The sequence below is a fragment of the Solanum tuberosum genome, unplaced genomic scaffold (genome assembly GCF_000226075.1).
Source record: "Solanum tuberosum cultivar DM 1-3 516 R44 unplaced genomic scaffold, SolTub_3.0 scf00322, whole genome shotgun sequence".
In the NCBI taxonomy this organism is placed as follows: domain Eukaryota; kingdom Viridiplantae; phylum Streptophyta; class Magnoliopsida; order Solanales; family Solanaceae; genus Solanum; species Solanum tuberosum.
This window is the reverse complement of record NW_006239245.1, coordinates 95,321-113,343: the sequence shown is the minus strand read 5'-3', so window position 1 is coordinate 113,343 and position 18,023 is coordinate 95,321. Positions and strand designations below refer to the sequence as shown.

The window sequence follows — 18,023 nt, the reverse complement described above, 5'->3', positions numbered from 1 at the left end:
GAGGAAATTGGCTGGCAAAACTTTTCTTGGTCCAAACTACTTTTTGCTTGGTAGTGACTCAACTTAGAAAATAACACAATGTTGGTCTTAAATATACTAAATAATTCTACGCGCATTAAAAAGGTTCCTCAAGACTTTGATAAAATGGTAAGAGTCCGACGACGATTCAAGCAAGTCATTTGTTATTTATGGTATTTACTTATTTATGTTTAATTATGATTTATTAGTTAGAGTGGTTCTTAGTCCTAGTTTAATTTTTTATTTTTTTAAATAACGATGTTACTAGTTATTTTCAATACACAGAAATATACAAAAAAAAAAATACAAAAGTTTATAAATAAAATATTTTTCCCTCATCTATCATTAAGTAGCAATAAAAACTCATTTTTGTGTGAGGACTAAATGGTATGATCGCATCATTACCTTAACTTTTCAATCATTTACTTTATCATACTCGATTTTTCTTATAGATTTATCCTTCAAACTAAATATACTTAATATTATGTAAAGACACAAAATAATAAGCTTTATTCAAACATTGTCTTTATCAAAATAATACAATGTAATAGGACACTCTCCTGTCAATATCCAGTAGGATCACATGTGCTTTACAGAAAATGTAATTGTTACAATTGTCAATGCTTTGAAAGTTAGTTCTCTTTCACATGCAAAGAAAAACTAAAATAATGACAAATATATATTTAATTAATAAAAATTATACTATTTTGAAAACAATCAATACTACATTATTTAAAAACAGTAATGTTAATGATTTTACTAAATTTATTTTAGAGTAGTTGACGTCTTAAACGAACAACAGGTTATTTGTTAAAGTACTTTTTATTTTATTTTATCAAATCTAGCTTAAATGCTCTAATTAGTGGAATGCTTGCTAATAAATAAGACGTTTAAAAAAGTAATAAAAAGCTATTTAGACAAATACTCTTATAAAAAGTACTAGTAACTTTTAAATTGCAAAAAAGCATAAAAAAGACGGATTTTTTCCGTTCACTTTTTCCCGTCATTTGCGCCTCGATAGTATCAGGACCCTTGTACCGATCATGATCATATAAAACTGATCGCCTTTATGACCCACAATTATAAAATGAGTCTTGCAATGAGACCTAGGTATTCCACATGATGTGGCTCCCTCAACACCGTTGAGCTCATTTTTTAAGTGACTAGTCGCTTTTCTAATAAATTAGGTACATTTCAAGCAAGAAGAGAATTGTGTAGTTGAGTTGGATGTTGATTTAACAAATGTATATTACACTTAACTAACTTGCTCTTTATGGTTTGTTCTTCACTCGACTTGACCCAAACCCAAACACAAAAGTAGAAGGAAGAAAATCTCCGCGATATACTTAACCAACTTGCTCTTTATGGTGATTCTTCTTTCGACTTGACTCAAACCCAAACACAAAAGCAGAAGGAAGAAAATCTCGACAATATACTTAACCAACTTGCTCTTATGGTAGTTCTTCACTCGACTTGACTCAAACCCAAACACGAAAGTGGAAGGAAAAAACATCCCTCACCGCTTCAAGCCACGACTAGATGACCCCGCCCGAGTAGGTCATTTAAGCAATGCACAATGTTAACATTGATTATAAAATGTCTAATAACAGCAATATCAAAAGAAAGTTGCAAAGAATGGGAAGTAGTTTGCTAAAAGAGATCAATTTTCTAGATGAAGTCTGTAAATGATATACATTTTGCCAGATTTCTCAACATACAAGATACCAGTAAGGACTATTCCTATCCTACACTAAAAAAAGAACATAATGGATCAACTGGAATTTATCAACTTTCCTTCCTGCTGATCTTTGCAAATGCCATTTTGGTTTTGCTTATTGATATAAAGTTCTTGTAATGAATTTAAGATGTTTCAAGATGACCATTGATCAGGCAGGGTGAGAAAATAGCTTGTCATCGCCTTTCTGAATCTTTTCTTGTATTGTATCGGAGAAACAATAGTTGGTAATGCATTCTTTGGTCCACCAAGTATGCCGGATGCCTTAACCCATGTCTCCAAGTGCTTGTCCCAAGTATATTGTCTCATGAAATCAATGATCCCTAAGACTAGCTCCTTACGCTCTTCGTCCACACCAACTAGCAAAGAGTAATCCATCACATCAACCGACTGCCAAGAAGAGAAACTCCATTAGTCATCACTCAAACTATAAGCATAAAGAAGAGAAAGGGGCGACTCAACTCTATGGAGCACTAATAAACAAATGTAAACCAGCTAAGATAACATTTTCAATCAGTTTAGCGCCTTTCACTCCAACAAACGTTTTGCCATATAGTAGTGTGCCAACCTAAAGTATTCGTTGATAAAGTTCTCACAAAACCAAAGGAGACTAGTGTGCCCTCCCCATCATCACATTTCTTACATAGTACTTAGGATACTATGCTTCTAAGTTCTAGGAGTCTTTTAGCCTATTAGAGGTTATTATGCCAGAAGGAGATATAGAGAAAATTTTGTATAATGATGGCTTAAGATGAATTTAATGGAGAAACTTGATCAATGAAGATTCATATACCCAACCCGAACTTGTTTGGGACTGACGCACAATAGTAGTTGCTTTAATATAATAAAAGAAATCTTGAAATTCAAAGTTGGAAGCTAAGCAGTTACCGCTAAAAAGGATGTATCGTTCCAAATAGCTCTCTCCAGACTTCTTTTTGCTTTGCTTCCAAGAAATATAGGTTTGGTACGCAATGTTTCTAAAAGATTCATGTCCAACAACACACTGTTTTCCCCAGTTGTGTCTGCATTGTAACGGGACCTTAGAGAGCCCTTAAGATCATAGACCTTAGATATTGTTCTTCCAAAAAAGAGATTCTCCATCACAATCAAGTCCATTTTCGTTTCCCTGCCTCCTGTCAAATGTTTGACTGAAACCTAGTATATACAGCATAAATTAAAACAAGATTCTGCACCAAGTTTAACACTATCATAATGAAAGGAGAAGTATTTCTATTCACCACCAAACCATGCTGCATAGCACAGGCACAAAGAGAGAGAGAGAGAGAGAAAAAGGGAGTCCAACCTGATATATTCCCAGAACTTTAGCAAGGCAAGTTGGACTTCTTGAGCTAACAGAATCTGTTAGATATTTGAAGTAGTTGGGTCCAAATTCTTCAAAAGATTCTAACTCAGTTTTTTGAACTTGTTTTATTATGAATCTTTCATCCAATGACTTAGCGAAATAAGCATTGCTCTTTCCGCCTTGAGCGCTCCATCTCTTACAACGGCTTAAAGACCGTATAAAGTCCAGTTCATCAGGACAATATCTCTTCCTGAGAGCATCAAACTGCTTAGCAAAGTAACAAGTGACAGAAAACTTCACTTTTCCGCCAGCATTTGAAGATTCGTCCTCAAAAGAGATCCTTAGGTGAGGGGAGGTCTTGGAATCTGCAAAGATGGAACTAATTGTACTGGAAGAATCTTCAGAACCATGGCTTCCATGATGGAGATAATCCATGTCTAGAGAGCCAAAAGACTGCCATCTTGAAACATTAGAGGCCAATCCATTCTCCTTCCTGAGGCCATTCGTGTTCCAACCCCTTTCAGCCACATTTGGCTTATCAGTCACCCGTTCTTTATACTCTTGGGAAATAAGAGCATACGATATTATGCTAGTAGGTTCATTGTCATAAACAGCTATTACAATGTCATTGAAGCCATTGTGTGGAACCATTAACCTGGGTCCATCATGTATAAGAGATGCATAAGAAATAAATGAGGGTGATGAATTCATTAGGAGATTAAACTTCTGAGCCTCATTAGGTGACATTAGAGAATAAGTTCTCTGAACACTGATAACAGGGTCTCTGATCATATTTCTATAGTCTCCAGAAGCATGAAAAGATCTAATTGCTGATAAATGCAGTGAAGGCGGCAATCCATTCTTGATTCTTTCTTGAAGTCTCAGTGCAGAGTCGAAGGAGTTAACTCGTGCTGGTGATTTAACCCTTGCAATAGGAGGATAATCAAGTTGACTCAGTTGTCTGAAAGGAGCAGCTTCAGATCCATTTCGTTTTAATGTTATATTTAACAGAGCTTTTTTGGGAGATCGGTCAGTACCAGTCCAAGCAGAATCTATCTGATCAGAAAGAACAGAACCAGCTGAAGGAGCTCGTTCCAAGGGTGTTCCATTAACTGCATTTTCTCCTTCCATATGCATGTCCTGCATTTTCTCGAACTCACATGAGGTAAACATGGACTCTTCTGACCCATGAGTCTCCTCCTGTTCAGACTGAAAAGGTTTCTGACGATATTCATCTAAGTTTGAGAATTCAGGTTCGGTCTCTTCATAGACATGCTCGAGAGGGTCATTTCTCCAATCTATCAGCTCACTACAAGATCCAGTATACTCTGAACCAGAGGTCTCTTGGAAGAGAGATTCCACAGATAAAAGACGACGATCCCAAACATGTGAAGCAATCACAAGGGAATGCCTCAAACGATTTAGTTCAAGAATGTCAACCACTGCCTGCCCTCGTTCTGAAGTTTCTGCATCAGCAGTTTGAAGCAAGTCCTGTTGTAGAAACAAACAGAAGCAGCAAATATAAGGAAGAAGAGTACATTTATCCTACACACTTGAATACATATAATTTGCCATGAGAAGGAACATGCATAAGTATTATACATCAATCTCCAATTGGTGCTTACATGGTAATCGCTCTTTTCTTTCATAAGTAAGTCTTTTAACTCCATGATGCAGTCATCCAGCTCAGGTTTATCAGAGAGATCATGTTCTAAAGAGGATCTTTTCTCTTCAATCCGGCGAAAAGCACTGGATATCTCTGCATACAAGGCTTTGGCTTTGCACAATAGCTACAGGAAGCATAATATAGTATTAATACGAGCTATTGGAAGCTAAAACTAAAAATAAAAAAGACAACCAGAAAAATCCCAAACATGCAGCATCATTGCACCTCATCTGTTTCTTTCCGTAACCAATCCTGCTCTTCATAGCTACTGAACATAAGAGTTGATGGAGGTAGACAAACTGACAGAATATCAATAGGAGAATAGCGGAAGAATGCAATCATACTTCCACACCTGTAAAGGCAAATGGGGAAATTTTATTCTCTAAATAGCAGCTGCAAATCCAACAATTGAATGATCAGAGTGATTGCACATTACTGGCAGACGACAAACTACATTGTTAAGGTATGTTACGATGTACGCACCCATAAAACCGGAGGCAGTCCCGTTGGAGAGAATGACCACATCTAGCAACACGGTTGGCAGTTGCATTGTTTGAAAAACTAAGATCCAAGAACTTACCAAATGAGAGTCCCCAAGCAGCATCTGACATTACTACTCTGTGAGTTGCTGGTGGGACTCCTTCTATATGGGCACACTTGAGGCATCGATGCCACATCCATATCTTGTTGTCCCACTCACCAGGCAGCTTCACTGAGGGTTGCCGTCTAACATGTATAGTAAGGTTCCCTTGCTGGTGTGTATAACAAATGACATGGTCCTCAGCTGGCTCCTTGCATGATTGACAGGAATGTATCTGGAACATGAAGTGCCATACATAAATAGCTCGAAAGTACTAAAATTGGACATAAGAAGATGACTTCTGTAAACTTTTACCTGACCAAAAAGATCATCCAGAAGAAATCGCCCGAGTGGCTTGTCAAAAGATCCATAAAACTTTATGCGAAGAAGCCGAGAACGTTCACATACACTTCCATTTAGAATACATCGACTTGAAAATGATACTAGTATGCTTTGACGACTGTCAGCAGCTGAATATGATTCACTAGAGGGTTCAAATTCATCTGATATCTCAAGCTTTGACAGATCTGGCGATTCTCTTGGTTGAAACTCCCCTTGACCTAAAGTTACTCGTGATCCTTCAATGGTATCATCTAGGGTGGTTGGATCTTTAAAAGGAGGGTAATGATGCTTCACCAACGATACTGGTAACCCAATGTCTGCATTGCAGCTGGCAGATCCTACATGGTTATGTGGGCCATTACCAACTCTACGGTGTCTTGCCGGGGAAGCAGTATGAGAAATCACTGAAATAGCACTATCTGCAGATGTCATCTCTGGTATGGCAACGGAAACTTTAGGTAGACTAGCACCCTCATCCGCAAGGAATGATGTCTCAAGGGACAGATGATATGCCGCAAAGATGGCATACTGGAAGACATTCTTCACCTTCTTGAGCTCTTCACAACACAGACCCCTCAGCAAGACCTACAAAATGTCAAATGAAAGGATAACTAACATCGGTTTACAAATTCAACCTCTTGATATTTAAACTAAGATATAACTGCTGATCCTTTATGACAATGCAGTCTTAAGATCTTTTTTTTCCTTAGTTAATATTTTTTTAACTCACATAACCATTTATGGAAACACAAGACCATTGTAGGGATCAATTCAGTGACTAAAGAACAGGATGAAAGTTAATTAAGCATTTTCAGAATCAATACAGCATTTTAGACGGGTACCTGATGATTAGCTACAGCTGATCAAAGCATAAGCAACCTACAAAATTTTACTAGAGTGATAATCCACTATAGCAGATGGTGTACGTTATAAGTGACCACTTCTATTTCACGAAGTTCTTGTAAAATGTCCACAACTTGGAATTGAGAATGTTCAGTGACACGGAAGAAGTCATCAGACACAGCCCAATATAAGTATTTTATTTAACACAAATGATTAATAATAGTAAAGATTGTGTAGACTATAGAGGCAAGGGAGTCTAAAACTAAAAGAGAGAGGTGATATTATAAAGTATAGGTATTTTTCGAGTAGATATGATGTAGGTCTGTTTTGTACAGAAGTACTCACAGATCAAACAGAAAGATGAGAGCAGATGATTTGCTCTAGTGAATCACTTGGATTGCATTGCTAGCTTACACTGGACAAACATGAGTGTACAAGAACCGATCAATTTCACTCTATGGTTTTCTTTGGCTTATACTGTCTTCTCTTTTCCCTCCCATTGCTCCCGAGGAAAAAAGTTGTCTTCCCTTCGAGAAAACACTTACTTTCCATGATATAGCTTCGCACAATATGTCAAGGTTTGCCGTGAATAGTAAGACCACTGATCCTTTTCACTTACATCATTAAGATGCCCCAAATGACACTACATGAATAATCATTTCGTGAATGTTTGTTATTATAGCTATTGGGAACATGAAACCGCCGAATTAACATTAAGGTGTCCAAGGCATAAAAGTTTGTCAGTGAATTCAAATCATTTATGAATTGCAAGCACAACTATAATCATAGGAGTATTATATATTGTGGATTCAAAAGTGTGGAAAGAAGTGGACATGTCGCACTCAGAGACTGGTCTAAAATACTTCCAAATAAATTACATAACAAGCAGGTGACATTTGAAATTTATCCATTCATGGGAAGAGAAGACCAGCAGAACAACCAGTCCGGCCTTTGTTCTGTTTCTTACTAAGAGTGTAAGAGTGGGCGAGGGTGTTCTGCATAAATAGTAGACATAGGCTATAAATAAGAGAATATCAAAGAACTAAGCCATAGAGAGTTTCAGAATTTTAGCACAACGTACTTTTTGAATTCAATGTACTTATGAAATATGCATGACATAAGTCTTAATTAGAGCTCAAACATTTAAAAGTTTTAGCAGAAGAAAAAATAATTTTTGAAGTCTGAGGCAGACAAAATTACCGTGCAACCTAAACGCCTGGGACAACCATCAAAAAACATCAAAGTCTTTGATGGCTTCTTGTTGAACTGGTTTGGAGGTTCATGCTCTTCAGAAACTTTTTCTAAATGAAAGAGCTCACAATATCCCAATCTAGCCATGGCTATGTTATCGATGGACGGGGTTATAAGAGCACCAGTGCACCTGGCTATCCGCTCCAGCAGTGGCCGCTTAACATTTAACACCAAAGAGATCTCTTTTTCCAGTAGATACTCCTGAGCATGAGAAGATACACTTTTCTCCACAAGTAGCACATTAGGATGGTGGGCCTCAATTTTTGAAACAATCATCTTCAGATGCTCCCTTTCCTGTTAGAATAATAGAACTCATAAACTTGTCCTTAATTACTCTTATCTCAAATTCTCAAATCATAGAAAGATAGACAAATCTACCAAATACCTGTTGCAATAATGTGTTAAAAGAGGCCAATTGATTGGGAACTTTTTGGTACTCAAGTGCTCCTCCTAACAGAAGCAATCTAGCATTTTTGCAGTGTGAATTCATTCGCTTGTGTTTAATATTCTTCGTACAGACTACTCCTTTAACAAGGGTGCTGCATTGAAACAAAACTGAATGATGAGACATGACTAACCAAGCGTAAGACGCAAATGTTTAAAGAAAAGACTAATTACCTCTCCCTTGGACTTCCAGAAGCTACACATTTCACCTTTACATAATAACCAGGATCCATGCTGCCTCCTTCACTAGTATCTGGCTTCACAAAATTCGCAGCTTGCCATGCTAGTGATGTAGCTATGTCAACCCAGTCATCAGAATCGCTTTCTTTCCCCGACTCTACTCCTTCACCTTGCAATAACTGTAAGACAAGAGCCCTGAAATGGCCCTGTACAGCAGCTTTCATAGGTTCCTTGTGATCCACATGCTCTTTATCCATGGTGGTAAGGCTTGCACTTGAAGAAAATATTGTAGCAGATTCTCCAATTTCATCATCCTCATCATCATATGTGAAGAAATTATTTTCATCCTCATCATCTTCATCAAGTGGAGGAGGAAACCATATGAGATCACTATTTCTAAGATCGAACGGCTTTTGCTGCTTCTCTAACTGGTTGTGATACACCGACAAATTTTCAACACTGGCATCAGCAGTCTCTGGATCCTTCGTCCCTTTCTCAAACCTTCTTAAAACATACAAGGCTTGTTGATCAAAGGGACCATTATTCTGAGACCTTGGGATCTCATTTTGATCTTGCTGTACAGAATGCCCAACTCTATTGGAAGTAAAACGAATCCTAGAGGGGCTGTCCGATGGACTTGATCCAGCTGACCTTAAACTGTAAAATTCATGTCTAGTACTAACACTACTCGAATCTATATCTGAAGTATCATGAAAATAGCTACTTGATGGACTAAAAAATTGGCTTGTTGAATCCCCTCCTTCATCTTCATCACTCCTGAAATTATTAGCAAAAGAGTAACAAATTTTATTACCAACAAGACTAACAGTTTCTGTGTCCCAAAAGCAGCTTACAACAACATACCAAGTGTAATCCACAAGTGGGGTCTGGGGAGGGTAGAGTGTATACAGACCTTACTCCTACCTCGTAGAGATAGAGAGGTTGTTTCCTATAGACCATCGGCTTAAATAAAGCATTTCCAAGCAGTTTGAAAAAGGGAATAGAAAAATGAGAGCAATAACAACAACGAAACAATGTGAAATGGAGAGCAGTAAACAACACGCAGAGGAAAGAACAATAATGACAATAAAATAATGTGATAATCAAAGAACAAAAAACACAGCTGATAACCAAAACTGAAGAACAAGAAACTACAAGAATAGTTTAATTGGACTCCACACTCAACTGAAACAAATGTGAGTACTGTTCAATTCACATATAGGTAAATGAGCAAAAGGATTATAAGTTGAATATCCTAGAAGAGAACATAGATATGACACATCATCTCATATTTGCATCATCTGCTACTTCAAGATAAAACATCTCTGGGTACTAATCCAAAACAAATCTTGAGAAAACATAAAAGTTCCAATCTCTAGTACAAACAATGTCAGAGGCCGAAAAAACTAAATCAACAATAAGATAATTTAATGATTATGCAGGATATATGTTCTTCCATCTAATATTAACAGATTTCAAAAGCACATCACATTGGTAACAAAGTTAATACAAAAACTACAATATGATACCCCTTGCTCAGTACCTGCTTGGCGAGTGACGTAGAGACATCTGAGACGGATGACTTGAAAAGGTTGTAAAACTACTCTTAACTGGTGTATGTGAAGAATAACCATCAAATCTGTCACTGTTGAAATTTGGTGATGTTGATTCTGTGCTTTCTCTAGGAGACTCAAAAGGATAAGTTTTGTCTCTATACTTCCCAACACCATTATTCCAAGTCCTTAACTCAGAACAAAACTTGCAAGATTTTATATCAACCACTTCCCCTTCTGATCCAGATGCAACAACATCCAAACATCCATTACTGTGTGTACAACAATCACCACAGAAAATTCCATTGCAAATTTGGCAATTGTACTTGTTGCAAGAATCAGTAAACCTCATCTTGCATTCCCAACAGGTTTTTCCACTGTCCACATCCATGTTTAATCCACTCGTTCCCCACGAAATCCAAGATTTAACTTTCTCAATCAAATAAAAAATTGAACTTTCAGATACTCCCATAGACTGGAAGTAATGAGTAAACCCCACCAAGAATGACAACACAATTCTGCCTCAATTTATCAAAGTTCATAACTTTTTCTCCTAATCTGTATCTAAACACAATGGAAACTATCAAACCCCACAACAAAAAATGGGGTTTTTTTTTCTTTTCTGCAATTTACATAAAGTATATAATCTTTTTTCTTTAAAGAATGTATGTGAAAAAAAAATTCCCCCAGAAATCACTATTTATTGGAAAGGGGGAAAACAGATTACAGCAATTTAGAGTGACACCAAGTATGGTATGTACACCAATGGCATGACCTGGAAGTATAAAATCTTGAAAACAAATAAGGAGTGAAATTAAAGTGCTTTTGACCAATCTATAGATATTCAAACCTAAACACATAAGCTCAACCAATCCCAGAATCATCAACAATAGTTCCCAAGATCCAATTTTTCATTACAAGAAACACAAAATCCAGAGCTAGGTACCCATATAAACTAGTTATACTTACCAAAATCCCAAAAAACAAGAACCCCACCAACAGAAAAGTGTCAAGAAACACAAAATCCAGAGCTTGGTACCCAAATAAACTAGTTAAACTAACCAAAACCCCAAAAAACAAGAACCCCACAAGCAGAAAAGTGTCAAAACAAAAGAATCCAGATCAAGAAAACACAAAAAAGATTAAAGTTCCAATCTTTGATGGATTATAAATGGTTTTAAAGAACAAAGAGTACAAAAATGAAAAGGAGAAAAAGGAAGAGTATAGAAGAGAAATTTTTCCCTTTTCTAGTGGCTCTAATCTCCATGTACATTATAACCATAATCTGCTGCTTCTGCTTCTTCAACAAGAACAATATTTTATCTCTCTTTCCCATTTTCCCTAGCATGGCTTTTGCTTTCAATTTCATTTTTCACTTCTCAAACTAACATTAAAATAATAGTCCATTAAAATACACTTTTTTTGTATTTGTGTGTATATCAACATGCAGCTTAGCTAAATAAAAAATCCACATGCTTATATACAAAAAAAATTCATTACAAAATACAACTCTCTTTTTCTATGTAGCTTTTGCTTTCAATCACTATCCACTTTATCTTTCTTAAGGTTAATGTTCAAGAAAATGACACCCTTTTTTGAACCTGTTGTATATTCTTTTTTATTTATTTGGTTTATATAGCATTATTTAATTGTTTTCTCAAACTTTTCTCTATTCTTTTCTCACTCATTGGTTACAATTGGGATTTATTATCAAGCTACTATACTATATAATATAATGTTAAACTTTTGTTCTTCTGGATCTTTCTTGTTTTTTTATTTCTCACCTGGAGTTTGATATTCGCCTAAGATTGATGTTTTTACATTTGTATTGGATAATTTTATATTTGGATAAAGTTTTTTCTAATAAAATAGTTTTCGTATTTCAAAGGGCATGAACTCGAAATATGGTTTAAAGATGAAGAAACGATTAATGACTTGCTTGGATTATCTAAGAGATAAAGGCCTTCTTCAATAATGATCTTAACTTTGTTTAAAATTTCAATTTTTAGAGAGCACATTTTTATTATTTAATTATAGTCTCAATACACATGAAATTCTTTGTCATGGGCTAAGCCTTTGAAATTTTTTGATAATGAATGGTGGTAAGATTTGATCCAAAACCTCGTTAAAAGCTTAAGTTGTTAGAAAAGACATATTCTTAATGCGGGTTCGATCTTTTTCATTGCCGACCATATATAAATTCTTTTTAATAACAGTAGACAATGAGATTCGATGCACGCTCTCTTATATGCAGGTTTGATTCTCTTTCATGGGTCAAGCACATGAAAAAAATATAACGATGAAATTTGATCTTAAAATTTCGAATTGTTTTGATATCATATTAGAATGGGTATGTCATTTAAAAATATTAAAAAGATATATTTTTATTATTTAATTAGATTCTCCACGGCTAGAATTAAGTACTCTTCTTTCTTGATTATTTAATTCCATCTCAACCTGTTCTATATTCTTTTCTCACTCATTGGAATTTATTATTATTAAAATTATAAAAATATAATATTAAATACTTTGTTCCTCTAAATCTTATTTAAAGAGTATTGAATTTCTTGAGCTGCTATTGGTCAGAAACAGAGAATGGAATTATGTCTGCTGCAGCATGCAACTCGTAAGGAATCATTTGGTATGCAGAACAAAATAGATAAGGATATTTTTACGAGCTTTTTATATAAAATATTTAATTTTATTATTTTAATTTTAAAAAGTTTAAGTAAAACAATTATAAAATTAGCTAATATTTTAAGTTAAATAGAATAAAATTAATTTTAAATTATTATCTTTATCTCACGTATCAAACGATCTCGAGATTTTGGCTTCTTTTTTTTCAAATATTACGTTGGAATTTTGTCACCATGTCACTTTGCTTGCGTGTTGCACGAGTAATATATTTTTTTCATAGTTTTGATTCTTTAAGTAAACAAATTTTAATGGAGTACTAAAATTTTATCTTTTTTTAGAACCTCTAAAAAAAAATTACTATTGTTACTTTTTGAGTGCTTACTAGATAAATTCTCTCTTATACAATAGCTCATAAATTATACAAGAGTCGAATTAAAATTACGTACTCTAATGTGACTACGAGCTTAATTGAAAGACGTCAATGAAGATAATCAATCAATAATCTCCCTTCTAGAATATCATATGCTACACCAACTCAACTATTCTTACGAATTTAGATGGTGTATTTTTGCTAATTAATTTTCAGATAACCCATGTCAAAACAAATATCATAGTGCAATAGATAACATCGAAATGAACAAGTGCAAATGTTTATAAAAAAGAATTTTATGGTGATCCCCATGTTGATAAATTTTATATAATAAAAGTATGAAGTTGACATTATTTTTGAGGTACATGACAAATTCATTTTAATAGTATAAAAATCATTCTTGATATAGTTTTATTTTCTAAATTATTCCAATAAATTTTTGTCGTCCTTAGTTTTATAGAACAAAAGATATATTAATTAGAAATGCTACATATATGTTCAATAATTTAAAGAATGTTCTTCTCATATCTTACTCTTTTTTCGAACCTATCGACTAACCAATGGCAGAGATTTTCTTTTTTATTTTCATAGTATCAGAATTGTTAAAACATATTCACATTAAATATTAATATTGAATCGTATTAGTTACATGATTAAGTAATTTGTCAGTACCATATTTAAGTAAGAATATTTATACACACAGTTACAAACATGTGTCACGTAAATATTGAAATTTAAATTTGATTTTAATTTAATTTTTAATCAATACTAAATTTTAAAAAGTAATTTTCTAGAAAGATTTGCATTTGGTTTTTCACATAATTAATGCCTTTTGTTTCTTTACATATAGTCAGACTTGTTATAATAAATATTCCATTATAACATATACTAGCAATTATTTTTAGGGTAGAAACCCAGCTTAAAAGTAAAGCACAATTTTTGTCATTTTCTCTAAATTGAAGTATATACATATTTACATAATTTTTTCCATAGTTTTCCGCTTTTCACGTCTTTTCCTATTTCTTGACATTTTATGAAAACACATATAACCAAACAAAAAGAGAAAAGAATGTAAAAAGTGTTTGTCAACAACTCTAATATAGTAGTTGACAATTCAATGCATTATGTTCTTGCTATGCGTAAAATATAGAAAAGAGTTGAATTATAAGTAATTTTATTTTATATTATTTGTAAAAAGCTATTTTTATCACTCAGATATGTGATTTCTCAATCACATAATAATAATTTTATCAATTAGGTCAAGACTTCTCTAGTTAGAAGTAACTCTAAAAAAAGTAGCCCATTAGAATGTGTTAAGTTTGATAATTCTGGATCAATGCAAGATCCATGAATGAGAGCAACATTGAGAGGAATGAAAAGAATTATGTGTATTGATTAATCACAAAATGCAATACAAGGATATATATACAATCCTATTGTAACTGACTTGAATAGCTACTACCTAACTGACTGCTACAGTGTATAACTAACTTTTCTAACAAACTATTCTACTCACACTGCTAACATTGCAATGTATAATGTAACAGCTTGTAACTAACTTCACTAATGTACACTGATGCATGTATTCAATTTCTTTACACCCTCCTTCAAGCTAGGAACTATGAAGACATTCTTCATACCTAGCTTGGACATAAGATGCACATGTGGAGTTCTCCCAAGTGCTTTGGTGAGGATATCAGCTGGTTGTTCTGTAGATGATAGATAGGTGGTGACAAGTAGTCCAGCTTGAATTTTCTCCCTAGATCCATGGATGAGAGCAACATTGAGAGGAATGAAAAGAATTATGTGTCTTGATTAATCACAAATGCAATACAAGGATATCTATACAATCCTATTGTAACCAACTTGAATAGCTACTACCTAACTGACTGCTACAGTGTATAACTAACTTTTCTAACAAACTATTCTACTCACACTGCTAACATTGCAATGTATAATGTAACAGCTTGTAACTAACTTCACTAATGTACACTGATGCATGTATTCAATTTCTTTACACCCTCCTTCAAGCTAGGAACTATGAAGACATTCTTCATACCTAGCTTGGACATAAGATGCACATGTGGAGTTCTCCCAAGTGCTTTGGTGAGGATATCAGCTGGTTGTTCTGTAGATGATAGATAGGTGGTGACAAGTAGTCCAGCTTGAATTTTCTCCCTAATGAAATGACAATCAATGTCAATATGTTTCGTACGTTCATGGAAAACAGGATTAGCTGCGATCTGAAGTGCTGAAGTACTGTCTGAATACAAAGAGACAGGCAGTGAAATATTAACACCAAGATCTTGAAACAAACCTACTAGCCAAACTATCTCAGCAACAGTTGAGGCCATAACCCTGTACTCTGCCTCAGCTGAACTTCTAGATACTGTAAGTTGTTTTTTCGACTTCCATGATATAAGTGAATCTCCATGTTGAACCAAGTAACCAGTAATAGATCTTCTACTATTAATACAAGAACCCCAATCTGCATCACAAAACACCTTCAACACATTATTTCCTGATGATGACCTTAAAATTCCCAAGCCTGGAGCTGATTTCACATACTTCACAAGCCTCAATGCAACATCTAAATGTGACCTTTTAGAAGAATGCATGAACTGGCTCAGACTTTGTACAGCAAATGAGATGTTTGGCCTAGTTGTGGTAAGATACAACAATCGTCAACTAACCTTGTATAACTAGCAGGGTCATCTAACAATGGATCATCATGCTCAGATGGTATTATATCATCAAACTCAGTACTTGTAAGTTTCAAGTTCAATTCCATTGGAGTAGAGACTGGTTTAGCTCCTGCTAACCCCATGTCTGCAATCAACTCCAAAGCATACTTCATTTGGTGTATAAGAATACCTGCCTCATTCCTGGCAAATTCCAACCCAAGGTAGTACCTAAGTTCCCCCAGATCCTTGATCTTAAAAGCATGTTGCAATGCTTCTTTGGTTTCTTGAATCATTTGGCAATCACTGCCAGTTATCAGCAAATCATCTACATATATGAGTACTATGACTATCCTGTTATCCTTCTTTTTGACAAGAAGAGAATAATCTCTAATACTTTGAGTAAAACCTGAGGCAATCAAGGTGGTAGTGAGTTTAATGTTCCATTGCCTTGAAGCCTGTTTAAGGCCATAGAGGGATTTTAACAACCTGCACACTTGGTTACCTGCAGACTTGCAATTAAACCCTTCTGGTAGCTGCATGTATACTTCTTCATTCAAATCACCTTGCAAAAAAATGCATTGTACACATCCATTTGATGGATTTTCCAATGGTTAGTGGCTGTTAAAGACACAACAGTCCTAACAGTAGCCATCTTAACTACGGGTGAAAAAGTTTCTTGATAATCAAAACCCTCCTTCTGATTGTATCCTTTCGCTACTAATCTAGCTTTGAATCTTTCGACTGTACCATCTGCATTGTATTTGATTCTACAGACCCATTTACATCCTATGGCCTTTTTGCCTCTTGGTAGATCTACAACTTTCCATGTCTTGTTATCCGCTAGTGCATTAATCTCACACTTCATGGCTGCTATCCATCTAGGATCTGAGGCAGCTTCTTTGTAAATAGTAGGTTCAATATCAGTTGAAAATTTAGAGATAAAACTCTGATATCTGGGGGTGAGACCATTATAATTCAAAACTGAATCAATGGAATAGAGACAGTTATTTGAACCAGCCTTAGTAACATAATCCTTGTGCCATATAGGAGGTCGAGTGCCTCTAGTAGATCTCCTGATTGAATTTGTAGAGTTGAGGGAATGATCTGAAGAATGTGTTGTATTAGGAACCTGCTCACTGGAAAGTGACGGACCAGTGTCAGTAGGAGGCAGAACAATATTTGGAGCTGGAACCAGTTCATCAAATACAAAGTGATTGGTGGTGGACAATTGACCCTGTTCAGTGTTAACACTATCTTGAAAAGGGAAAACTATTTCTATAAAAACAACATCTCTGCTCATAAAGAATGTTCTATTTTCCAAATCATACAACTTGTAACCCTTTTGAGTAACACCATATCCAACTAAAACAGCTCTCACAGCCTTAGGACTGAATTTGTCATGTCTGACTAGATTTGTGGCAAAACACAAACAACCTAGGACTCGCAAATGAGCAAATGTAGGGGGCTTACCATATAGTCTCTTAAAATGAGTAGCATCATTTATAACTGTGGAAGGTATTCTATTCAAAATATAGACTGCAGACTGAATACAAAGACCCCAAAACCTATCAGGGAAGTTAGCTTGGAACTTAATTGCTCTTGCAGTCTCAAGGATATGTCTATGTTGTCTCTCTACCACTCAATTTTGCTGAGGCGTGTAAGGACAAGAGCTCTCATGTATGACACCATGAAGCTGGAAAAAATCATTGCAGTTGGTGTTAAAGAATTCAGAACCATTATCAGATCTCACCCTCTTAATCTTGATGTTAAACTGTGTTTCTATTTCAGCAAAGAAATGTTTTAACAAGTTAATAACATCAGACTTCAATCTCATAAAAAATGTCCATGTCCACCTTGAATAGTCATCCACAATAGTAAAAAAATATCTCATTCCATTAAAAGTTTCTACTCTATAAGGCCCCCAAACATCCATATGCAACAATTGGAAAATACATGTAGATTGACTAGTACTTTGTGGAAATGACAGTCTAGTTTGCCTTGCAAGAGGACAAACTTCAGAACTATGTAAAACAAGTTTGGTATTACCAGAACTATGAAACATAGGAATTTTTCTGATCACACTCATAGGTACATGACAGAATCTTTTGTGCCAAACATTTGCATCAATGTCTTGTGTTACTGCTAAGCATCTCTGTGGTGGTGACTTATTTGCCTCCCCTGTCTGTGTGCATACTGTATACAGTCCATTCTCTTCTCTACCAGTCACCCTCACCTTCCCAGACAAGAGGTCCTGAAAAACACAATATTTTGGAAAAAAAGTAACACTGCAATTCAAATCTTTTGTCACTTGAGAAATTGACATGAGATTGAACTGAAAAGCAGGTACACATAAGACTTGTCTAAGAATATCACCTCCACCTATATGACAGTCCCCAATATGTGATACTTTAGCAATA

At 35.1% G+C, this 18,023-nt stretch overlaps 1 protein-coding gene across 1 annotated transcript; it reads right to left on the bottom strand.

The window, feature by feature from the left end:
* Positions 1–1,633: 1,633 nt before the first annotated feature.
* Positions 1,634–11,459, bottom strand: LOC102580462 (putative 1-phosphatidylinositol-3-phosphate 5-kinase FAB1C). Its single transcript, XM_015314825.1, has 11 exons — positions 9,906–11,459; positions 8,357–9,139; positions 8,124–8,277; positions 7,688–8,032; positions 5,618–6,229; positions 5,206–5,537; positions 4,948–5,074; positions 4,682–4,846; positions 3,057–4,547; positions 2,642–2,908; positions 1,634–2,143 (listed from the first exon to the last, which is right to left on the bottom strand). The coding sequence occupies exons 1-11, from the start codon at positions 10,385–10,387 to the stop codon at positions 1,889–1,891; spliced, it is 5,013 nt and encodes a 1,670-aa protein (XP_015170311.1). The 5' UTR covers positions 10,388–11,459; the 3' UTR covers positions 1,634–1,888.
* Positions 11,460–18,023: the final 6,564 nt, after the last annotated feature.

Bases quoted from the DNA above. Each gene is read 5' to 3' on its own strand.
- LOC102580462 (XM_015314825.1), bottom strand. From the start codon at position 10,387: ATGGGAGTATCTGAAAGTTCAATTTTTTATTTGATTGAGAAAGTTAAA. The intron at 6,230-7,687 runs GTAATTTTGTCT...GACATTTTGTAG, and splicing joins CCAGGCGTTTAGGTTGCACG to GTCTTGCTGAGGGGTCTGTG. The intron at 5,075-5,205 runs GTGCGTACATCG...TTGCCTTTACAG, and splicing joins GACTGCCTCCGGTTTTATGG to GTGTGGAAGTATGATTGCAT.